At 37.7% G+C, this 11,565-nt stretch overlaps 1 protein-coding gene across 3 annotated transcripts in view; it reads left to right on the top strand.

Moving 5' to 3' along the window:
• Positions 1–11,079, top strand: part of aifm3 (AIF family member 3) — a 31,757-nt gene extending 20,678 nt beyond the window's left edge. For all 3 annotated transcript variants that reach the window (XM_079608548.1, XM_079608546.1, XM_079608547.1), the window contains exons 9-21: positions 214–326; positions 486–572; positions 1,858–1,949; positions 2,036–2,166; positions 3,208–3,323; positions 4,135–4,206; positions 4,620–4,683; positions 5,988–6,064; positions 6,834–6,951; positions 7,063–7,161; positions 7,291–7,366; positions 9,076–9,180; positions 9,403–11,079. In XM_079608548.1, the coding sequence (XP_079464674.1) occupies positions 214–326; positions 486–572; positions 1,858–1,949; positions 2,036–2,166; positions 3,208–3,323; positions 4,135–4,206; positions 4,620–4,683; positions 5,988–6,064; positions 6,834–6,951; positions 7,063–7,161; positions 7,291–7,366; positions 9,076–9,180; positions 9,403–9,445 (1,193 nt within the window). In that variant the 3' untranslated portion in view covers positions 9,446–11,079. The remainder of the gene's footprint in view (positions 1–213; positions 327–485; positions 573–1,857; positions 1,950–2,035; positions 2,167–3,207; positions 3,324–4,134; positions 4,207–4,619; positions 4,684–5,987; positions 6,065–6,833; positions 6,952–7,062; positions 7,162–7,290; positions 7,367–9,075; positions 9,181–9,402) is intronic.
• Positions 11,080–11,565: the final 486 nt, after the last annotated feature.

The raw sequence follows: 11,565 nt of genomic DNA, 5'->3' as shown, positions 1-11,565 counted from the left end.
AGAGTTCAAGATAAAGACAGCCACCAGTCTTTCACACATCTCAGTCAGCTCAATAAACTACAAATACACTTACTGTACATCACAACTTGTGGCATGTTAACAATGCCAGTGTTTGATATTGAAATGACTGTCAAAACTGATATTAGTAAAGCAAATGGTCTTCAAAAGGTTGTGTCAGCACCTGCTCTGACCTCTGTTGATGTTCTCACTTAGGTCCTGCTGCTCTGGTGTGCGCTGAGACTCTGAGGCAGGAGGGCTTCACTGACCGTATAGTGATGTGCACCATGGACAAGCATCTGCCTTACGACAGGCCTAAACTGAGTAAGGTTTGTACACAGAACAGTCCATAGAACAGTGTGAGATTTTAAGGTTTACAATATAAAATTAACATAAAACTGTTTTTCCAATATAATTTTTTATCTTGACCTCAAGTATGCTAAAATGCAGCAGGTATAATAATATTGATTTGATGCTTTTCTCTTCAGTCTTTAGAGAGCACAGCTGAGCATCTGCAGTTGCGATCCTCGGACTTCTTTCAAGTGCACGACATAGAGATCCTTTTAGAGAAAGAGGTGAGACGCTTTTGCCTGAAATGTACTAAGGTTTACTTCATTTAATGAGGAAAAATAGGCTCATTGGAAAAACGTACCTGTGGCGACATTTCTGCAATTTCTGTCTAGTAGTGGCGCTGAAAGCTGAAAACAGATGAACATAAATCTGGCAACGTTTTATTACATTGGTAGTTGTACGTATCGCGGTGGTTCGGAAATGAAATGTCTGGCGCTAAAAGTGTTAACAAAAGCAAACGTGAGTTAACTATCTTCTAGTCATTGATTAGCATATTCTGTCATGATAATCTATACTGTAAATCGTGTTCCCGGGGCGGGGTTTATGTAAATTTTAGGGTTAGTGATGTCACTAACCCGGGAGGAATGCCGTGTAGTCCCTAACAGCCGTTTGTTGTAGTCCTTAAAAAAACTATTTGTTTAAAAGCAAATAATATCTTCCTTTGCTTTGAACTTTGAGTGTTGGAACTTTGCAGTTGTTGTTTATGCTCAAACAGCAACATTACACACTAACTAAAGTTAGAAAAGGGAAATTTCTTTATTTCTAAGAGTGTACCTCCAAGAATACCATGATACTTTTTGGTACCGTTTTATTAGTGATATGACCCAGTATCTCTAGCCTGGGTTTCCCCATACTGCCTTTGCGCAGCGCGATTTTATTCACGCTGAAAGGCAGTCTGGCTACCATGGACCAGATTTTCGCCTCATCTAGGGAACCAATCACAGAACGGGGAGGGAGCAGCAAGACGATGACGACGTCTATGCGACACAACTAAGCAGTTTGTTTATATCCATATATACCTTCGACCCTCATGTTTATCTTGCACAAACGGCAATAGTCGCTGAACGTCATTGTTTATTCTTATTTCTTTTGATTATTTTAATTTCTTCTATGTAAAGCACTTTGAATTACCATTGTGTATGAAATGTGCTATATAAATAAACTTGCCTTGCCTTGCCTTTACACAAAAATATCTTACCCATCGTCTTCTTCCTTGTCTAATTTCTGTCGCTCTACATACGTCATCTGGTATAATGGAAACGATTGGCTATGAGCTACGTACAAGCGCATTTGATAGACATTCTTAGCACCCAATAAACGGCGCCGGGCATTCGTAAACCACGCCTCAAATACGAGAAAATGTACATGTGGTTCCCAGACCCAAGTCTCAACGAGAATTGGATCTGGCGTTAGCCAGGCTACAGTATCTCAATAATTGAGTCTAAATATGTGTAATTTTTTACAAATGTATATGCAGAATTACATAAACTGTCATATGTTTCTTCATAGGTTATTTCTGTGGATGTAAAGACACGGACTGTGATATTTCGGGATGGTTTTAAAATGGAGTATCGAAAACTCTTCATTGCCACAGGGAGCAGGTAAAGGCCACACATGACTACCTATTGATCATATGAGTATTAAAAAAATGTGTTGAATTAATAAGTTTCATCCTTCATCTTTATAGACCCAAACCTCTGAGCTACAAAGGCAAAGATGTGGGAAATGTGTTCCACCTCAGAACACCAGAGGATGCAAACGGCATCGCTACACTCGCCAGCAGTAAGAATGCCGTCATTGTGGGAACCTCGTTCATTGGTGAGAGCTTATAGAAAATGTACATAAAGTTTTTTAGTCTCTGTTTCGTTGAATATGTTCAGTTACATGTCACTAGTCATTTGCACTTGCCACATTTCTTGTGTTCAGCTATACAGTGGCTCCAGAAGGCATGTAGACACTTTTAGTTCACCCAAAAATGAAAATCATTTACTCTCCCTAATGTCGTTCCAAACCCGTAAGACTTTTTGTTCATCTTCAGAAACACAAATGAAGATATTTTAATGTAATCTAAAAGGTTTCTGTCCCTCCATTGACAGCTACGCAACTACCACTTTGACTTCAATAGTTCATAAAGAGATCGTAAAACTAATCCATATGAAGGAAGTCGTTTAGTACAGATTTTCTAAAGAGACTGGATTGCTTTATAAGATGAACAGATTGAATTTAGGCTTTTATTCACTAATAAACATTGATCAGCGAACATTAACAGAAGCTCAACCGAACCTGCTTGATGTGTGAGAACAAACCTCATTGGTTCTTGCAGAAGCTCAAACGTGCTGCATAACGCGAGAATGAACCTCATTAGATTCCCGTACATCAAGCAAGCTTACTTGAGCTTCTGTTTACCATATGATGTGCATTGATCTATGTTTATATGTGAGTAAAAGCCTAAATTCAATCTGTTCATTATATAAAGCGATCAAGTCTCTTCAGAAAATTTGCACTAATCCGATCAATTCATATGGATGAACGAACGTCTTAAAGGTTTGGAACAACATGAGGGCGAGTAAATGATGACAGAATTACAATTTTGAGTGAGCTACCCCTTTAAAGCCACACTTTAAGATTAATGAATGGATACCTCCTGTGAGGAAAACTGACTTCATATATCCACTAAAATCACTTGACGTCAGTTGAGGTTAAAAATCATTGCAAAAGGAAAAAACAGACTCTCTAGCAGCATTTGTTTGCCGATGTCAGTTGTTTCAACAAGATTCAAACATTTTAACTGGTTTAAGTGTCCACATACTTTTTTGGTCTACTTTATGAAGAATAAAGTATGTGATGTGTGGTGTTCAGGTATGGAGGTGGCTGCAGCTCTCACAGATAAGGCTCACTCAGTGTCTGTGATCGGCATAGAGGCCGTGCCATTCCGGAAAGCTCTCGGAGAGAAAGTGGGGAAAGCTTTGATGAAGGTGAGAGAATATGTATCCATCCATCCATCCATACAGAGAGACTGAATATACAGTATATATATAATATATATATGAAGAATATCAAGATTTAAGCATACAGTATATACAGTAATACATTTACATAATATTTAAACATATAATAGTATTAAGCATCTTAAAGGTGCTCTAAGCGATCTCGCGCGTTTTTTAGGCCAAAACATTTTTTTTCACATACCGCAAACATCTCCTTACTATCCGCTAGCTGCCTGTCCCCTGAACACACTGTAAAAAAACGCGATCTCTGCAGAGAGCCCAAGCTCCACAAACAGCAGCAAAAACAAACTGAGCAATAAACAGAGCGACCCGCACCACGAAACATAACAAACTGTTCCAGCCAATAACCGACAAGAATGATGTGGGGTGGGGTTTGGGGGGTTATTGCGTGGATGAGGAGGAGGGAGGGTCTAGCTAGCCTCCGTTTTGTTTGATAATAATAATTCAAACATCAACAAGAGGTTACGCCAACCGAGATCGCTTAGACTAGAGCACCTTTAAGTACGGTAATCTTTGTATACGTATATAAGCATTTATAGTAATCTTTAAACGGTGTACATCAGAGATGCCCAAACTTTTGTAAAACTGATTGTTGTCCAATGTAATTTCTTACATTGCTGTTTCATGCATCTCATATCAAATATATGATTTTTATGTTGTCTTTCTCTTCTTGCATAATAAACTCTGACAGTGTGTAATGACTCACTGACTGTGTCCCTGGCTGTAACCACATTATATTCAAGGAGTATTTTTCTTTTCTTTTTGTTTCTCTACTCAGCTGTTCGAGTTGAACAGGGTGAAGTTCTACATGTTGAACGAGGTGTGGGAGATGCGAGGGCATAATGGACAGGTATCATGAAAGTGAGAGAAACAGGAGTTCAGTGAAGTGTAGGTCTCTCTGTCTCTCTGCCTCTCTCTCTCTCTCTCGTTCCTGTAGATTGATTAATTACACTTGCTCTCACAGTGGCTCTGCTTAGCTTTGAATATTTCCTAACGCAGCTATTGCATTAATGGAGTGGCCCTGGGCTCAAATATAAGAACTTATAACACGAGAACGCACACAGCCAGTGAAGTAAATGTATAATCGAGATTTAGCTGAATTGTGATCTGTTATGAAATTACACTTTTGATAAATATTGTCTTTCCAAAGAGATAACATAATGAGATTTGTATGCTGTATTTGAAGTCACAGTGGTCAGAAAGTGCCAACTATAAGAACATAAATGTGAAATTGAAATGTTTTTGTTTCTTTTGTTTCAATAGTTAAAAGAAGTGGTTCTAAAAAGTGGCAAAGTGTTAAGAGCTGACGTCTGTGTTATTGGCATAGGTGAGTCAATGAAGTTACAGAAATCCGGCTTTCCTTTTTATCCTTTAGTCCCATTGTAGTTTTGACTATAAAACATTACATAAATAATACAAAATGTTTACATTTTTCAAAAGAAGTCTCTCATGCTCACCCAGGCTTAATTTATTTGATAAAACTTCAGTAAATCCGGTAATATTGTGAAATAGTATTACAATTTATGTAATTTATTCCTGTGATCAAAGCTGAATTTTCAGCATCATTACTCCAGTCTTCAGTGTCACATGATCCTTCAGAAATCATTCTAATATGATGGTTTGATGCTTAAAGCTGCAGTCCGTCGTTTTTCCTCTTTGTCGCCATCTCTGTTAGAAATCTGCAATTGCAGTTATTCGCGGAATTATTAACTGTGCGTGGGTAGTGAATCGGCATGAAACAGCGCGGATGAACACAATGTATTGAGGCTGCCGCGTCGCTGTGGATACTGTAACGTTACTGTCATCAGCAATCTCAGAGTATACTTTTTGAAAGTGTCAACATTAGAATTTTCATCGGTAAATGTCATCTGAACAAGTAAGTAACATTCACTTTTGTTCTGACCAAATTCGGGGGGTGGGGGGAAGCATTGCAGTAGCTATATCATGCTGATTAAATCTAACGATTGCTTATATCACGTCAAAACGTGAAAAATATTTTTTTTTCTGTAGCCACTCTGAAGTCCGAAGTCTTTGTGTTTTACAACTGGTGAATCTCCAGTTGTCACTGGTGATTGTCGCTTTAAACTTTCGGGATCCGCCATACCAAGTGCTAAGCTAAATCTCCACCTCCACCATCCACACACGCTAGCCGGGGACTCCTTCTCTATGTGTACAGAAGTGACGTAATGACGCAAAGACATGCTCGAAATTCCCGCGGAAATCCACCAGTACCACTGGAATTAAAATCATTATTACAAGCTTACCGTTTTGAATCGAGGTAAGGCAAGGAGATCGTTTTGAACACTGGCTGGTTACGTTTTTTTTCAAAAATGTCTTTTTTGATATTTTTAAACCCAAAAAAGTGCCGGACTGCAGCTTTAAGAAACATTTTGTATTATTATCAATTTTGATTTTATATATATATATGTATATACGATATATTTTACAATTATTGCCCACCCAGGAAAACAAATACATAACACATTATAGTGGGGCATATTGTCAAACTATGTGGGTTACTGTAAATTGTCACAATAAAAACTAGCAGTTAATCAGGCTTTAAACAATTATAAAATAGATTAAAAAATACTTATTTGTGTCCGGGTCCTGATAATAAGTGTGTGTGTTTAGGCTCGGGTCCAGCCACAGCATTCCTGAAGCAGAGCGGAGTGCACATGGACTCCAAAGGATTCATCCCAGTCAATAAGGTTCAGTCATTCTGCAATACTGCATGTTACTGTACGTACTGTGTGGCCTCACAGGTGTCGTTCATCATTAATCACGCCACCGGTCTCGCGCCGTTCTCTCACGTTCCTCGACCTCGTCCTGCTCGCCACATGCTGTACATCTCTTACTGCGTTATAACACATTATCATCTGTTACCAAACTGTCTGTTTCTGCAAGCTGTGCTAATCTGCCCATACTTATTTCTAATGTATTGGTGATAAATTTGACCCTGGATCACAAAACCAGTCACAAGTCGCACGGGTATATTTGTGGCAATAGCCAACAATACATTGTATGGGTCAAAATGATCCATTTTTCTTTTATGCCAAAAATCATTAGGATATTAAGTAAAGGTCATATTCCATAAAGATATTTAGTAAATTTCCTACTGTAAATATATTAAACATTTATTTTTGTGAGTGAATGCAGCACAATCGCGAACATAAGTGGAAAACTTTAAAGGCGATTTTCTCAATGTTTCGATTATTTGGCACCCTCAGATTCCAGATTTTCAAATAGTTGTATCTCGGCCAAATATTTAACAAACCATAATCAATGGAAAGCTTATTTATTAAGCATACAAATTATGTATAAATCTCAAGTTAAAAAATTGGACCCATGTGACTGGTTTTGTGGTCCAGGGTCACAGATAGTTGTTTTAGTGCGATGACCTTAAGTATTACATGATAATGAGTCAAAGAAAGGACAATGTCATAATAGTGTGTAAACTTACAGCTTTAACCCTTTCAGACCATGCAGACGAACATCGATGGGGTCTTCGCTGGGGGTGACGTGGTAACGTTTCCTCTAGCTCTACGCAGCAATAAGAAGGTGAACATTCCCCACTGGCAGATGGCTCATGTACACGGTAAGACCTGTAGCGTATTGGGATGTTTTCATGTGCTTATGCCAAATAATGTTTCATTCATTCAACCATAATGAGAAGTAGATTGTGACATTTTTCCATCTTCCACTGCAGGTAGAGTGGCTGCCCTCAGCATGATGGGAAAGGCCTCGGATATTAAAACGGTGCCTTATTTCTGGACAGCCATGTTTGGGAAAAGCATACGATATGCAGGTAAGGGCAAACTTCTAGCACTGAATATACACTTCATGAAGAACGCTCTAGACTCAGTGAATGTTTGACGTAGTTTCAGCGTCAGCGCTCCCTTGATGCATCTCAAGTGCTTTCAATCTTGTTGTCAAGGTTATGGAGAAGGCTTTGATGATGTCGTCATCCAGGGAGATTTGGATGAGCTGAAATTTGTGGCATTCTACACAAAGTGAGTTTATTTGATTTTTATTCAATCATTAAAGCTACACTGTGTAACTTTTTTAGTTTATTCTTAGCAAAAAACACTTAGTTCTTTCAAAAATATATGTGCTCATTAATGTATATTTACTTCGTTCAAGTAATAAAGTATTCTCGTGAGTGTATAATATGCCATTGAAAATACATACGGGTGAGGGGTTCGAATGTCGGTTGCCATGTTGCCCCTCCATCTTAAACATTACATTAGCCAAAGAGGGACATACCCATTAATTCAAGCTTCACCTTTCACGTCTCCGCAATTCACTGGCACCGGCCCAGTTTTTATTTTTTCCTTTCCCTTTTCCTCTACCTCTCCCTCGCACCTCCGTCACATCAACTGATCTCTGCTCACAGAGAAAATGATATAGCCAACAATGTAAATGTTGCCTTACGCTAGTGATGTTGTACAATATACAGAATAACGATAGCACTGATAAAAGATACTATACTAAGATTAGCTTGCATTCGTCTGGGGCTGATAGCTGATGTTAGCAATGAAATGGTAAAAAAATAACGAAAACATAAAACTATTATTCATTTTACATAGATGTCATAACCTATATGTTACCTGACAAATTAAATTACTGCAAATTATAATAGTTTTCTAAAGTAACCTCATCACTTGAAGGAATACTCATGGACGAGGTCGAACTGGAAGCCATGTTAATCTTGGACTACATTGGCCACCGTAGGAGTTAAAACAAAATCGGAATTGAGAAGAACAGAAACTAATATTCACTGGATGGTCATATACCTTTTCACCGCTAGATGGGGGTACAAATGACACAATGTAGCTTTAAGCGCAAGATTTAATGAACAGTGCAAATTAGCATGAGCGCAATCCCACAAAAGCGCAGATGGGAGTGGAAAGTTCTGAGCGTGATCCACTGACGACGCGCAAACTAAAGAACACAGACGCAGCCGGATCATTTTCATAATGACAATCAGACGCAAATTAGCGACTGGTTTTAGAAATGCTTTTTTGGGGCTTTAAATAATGCGCAAATACCGGTAAAATTGATAAGCGCAAACCTTAGTATATCACCTTGCGTGATTCATTTAAAAACTCCTATAAACTTTTCATCTGAAAGGGAAACTGATACAAATGCATTTGCAATAACGTCAGCCACAAAATTAACCCTGTTTACGCCTTTTCAGCGCTAATTCTTCATTGCGTGTCTTTTAGGAAATCCTGACAGTAGTTTTTTAACCCCAAAAGATGGTTTGTGCTGCAATTTTAAATCTGGCCCTAAATGTATTATTATGTACTAAAAAAAATATTTTACAGTACAATATTATTATTGTATTAATAATTAATTTCTTTATTGGTTTGTTAAAATTTATAATTTAATAAAATTATTATTCTTCTGTTTTCAACATTGATAATAATGATAATCATAAAAAATGTGTCTTGTGCAGAAAATCATCATATTAGAATCATTTCTATAGGATATTTTGCAATATTGCTGTTTTTACAGTATTTTTTATTAAATAAATTCAGCCTTGGTGACCATAAGATACTTGTTTCCAAAACTTTTTTTTTTTTACGTTTTCAAACTTTTGACAGGTACAGTATTCATTTCTATTAAACTGTATTATTGTTGTTGTAGTGCTTCCTGTTATATTCAGTGTTGAGCTGCTGAAGCTCAGTGTTTCTGTGTTAATCCACCGTGATTACAGGAGTGAGGAGGTGGTAGCCGTGGCCAGTATGAACTACGACCCCATTGTGTCACGGGTTGCCGAAGTCTTTCGCTCTGGAAAGACGATTAGGAAACGTGACGTGGAGTAAGTACATTTTCTAGTTTCACAAAAAACACTGATTTAAACATGTCATAGCAACGTATAGACATGAAATCTGGCACTTTTGCACCACGTTTTTCATCTAATATTTAAATCTCATTTACCAAAAGAGTTTTTTTTAGTAGTTTTAAGTTAACCCTGACACAAACTCCTTGCGTTTGATCATTCTGAGCTAGAAAATTCTGCATTGTATTATTTTCCCTGCAGGACAGGAGACATGTCATGGCTGATAGACAAAGGCTCACAGTGAGAGAACGTGCACATGATGTGTTTTCCTTGCCAAACTCGGACGACCTCCTGTACTAGACGTAGTCTTAGTGCTGCAGCTGCAGTTGGTTAAGTGGGACACTACATGGGAGACGTATGCTGTCCTGAAGCGAGCACCTGGGCCGTGCCGAGGACGTCGTCCCCGTGAGGTGGAACCTCTCCAGGCCTGGATTCATTCACAGCGCTAACAAATGAGCCATACCTGGTTTTTACTCTCTGTACTAGACAGGACAGCTCTCTCTCTTTCTCTCTCTCTCTCTCTCTCTCTCTCTCTCTCTCTCTCTCTCTCTCGCGCGCGCGGATCGGTCGACTCGGGCCTCTCTGCTTTTGCATGAAGCATCTGCCTGTACACAGTGTTCACAGGAGAGCCGTTAAGGGGAATTATCATATTTTATTTTGTACATGCGACTTTGTATATAGCTGTTACCAGAAGAAACGTTAAAAAAAAATAAGACTGCACTTTTTCTACCGAACCTCTGCTACTGATTAGCCTGGCTACGGGATGCTTGGCTCTCGTCGAAATATGCAGCCCCATGCAGCTTCGCTTGCGGCAGTTCGTAGATGTAGAGAGAGCAGATGCATGATGACTCGTATGCACAGGGCATTCGTTTTCATTAAGAATTTCCCAAAGGATTTTAACGTGGGATTATTATTCAGGGAAGGTAACAAGGTCCATATGTCAATGTCTATGAATATAAATCAAATATGTGATACCATATGTCACAATTTACATGGTAATTGGGAGAATATCACAAAATCATAATAAAAAAAAAAAATATATATATATAGATAAGAAAAGGAAGTCTATTTTTAGGACCTTTTTATATATTTTTTTGCATTGTGACATTTTCACAATGTCATTAATATATATATATAATCAATAAATAAGACACTGTTTTACATATTTATGTATTTTTCATTATTTCAGTAATGAGAATTTAGAGGGATATATATATATATACACATATATATATGTTTTTTTTTCATGAGAATTCAACACACTTCCCCCCACATTCTCATTACTGAAATGTTTAATTTATTACTATTATAAAATTAAATAAAAACATTTTCAGTCATTTTCTTTATGCAAAATGTAATTTTAGGATTTCCAAATATAATATGATTTAGCGGTGACCTATGACCTGGACATGTTATTGACTTCTTTTATTCACTGCTCCCAGCCATTAAGATTTGTAGTAGGATCTCCATGGAAATGAAGTGCGATGCAGTCGTTGTGAATGTTGAGACTGAAGCATGAGCGCGTGCACCAGGACTGACACACTCGCTGACCTTTAACGATGACAATATACCTCTTGCTCATGGGAACCGTGGTTGCCCTGATAGTTAATTGCACAAGACGACAAATATTTAAATCTATAACTTTATCTAGAAATGCTCGTATTATAAAAGTCGAGGCCTGTATTTTTTGACTAATCGTAAGATGATCTATTGATGACACACTGATTGATTGTTGATTGTATTTTTAGATTGTGCGCAATAATAACGAATGCTTTTCTTGTAGCTCTGACCTCCTATAGCTTTTCTTTGGTACTAACTCAGGGATCGGAGGTTTCAGTCATATGGGACAGGTTCTGGTGGAATACAAAATGATGAATAAATTTGTTGCTATAACATTTTATTGTGCTTTTAGTTCTTTCAAATATACTTACACAAGCAAGCTGTTTATTAAGGTACAAGACAGTGGAATACAAAAGCGTCGAGTCAATTAAAGACATTTTTTTCTGTAAGACGGTTAAAAAAATCAGCATAGCTAAAAAAAAAACACATTTTAAAACCTCAATTTAAATGTTGAATTTAAAATGATATCCATTTGTAAAAGCACTGTGAAAACATTTATAAATATGAGTATTATTGCAGCCCTAAGAAAGGCGTTTTTGCAATACTGAGGTAAAGTTATTTTCTTGTAAAAGTCATGGAAGTGCTATGGTTTTTTAAAGGGACAGTTCACCCAAAAATGAAAATGTTGTCAATTTACGCACCCTCAAGTTCCAAGTTCAGTTTATGGTCCCCATTGACTTCCATAGTATTTTTCTTTTTCCATACTATGGAAGTCAATGTGTGGTTACCAGTGTCCTTCAAAAT

This window comes from Phoxinus phoxinus (assembly GCF_949152265.1).
Source record: "Phoxinus phoxinus genome assembly, chromosome: 3".
Lineage (NCBI taxonomy): Eukaryota > Metazoa > Chordata > Actinopteri > Cypriniformes > Leuciscidae > Phoxinus > Phoxinus phoxinus.
This window is presented reverse-complemented; position numbering and strand designations above follow the sequence as displayed.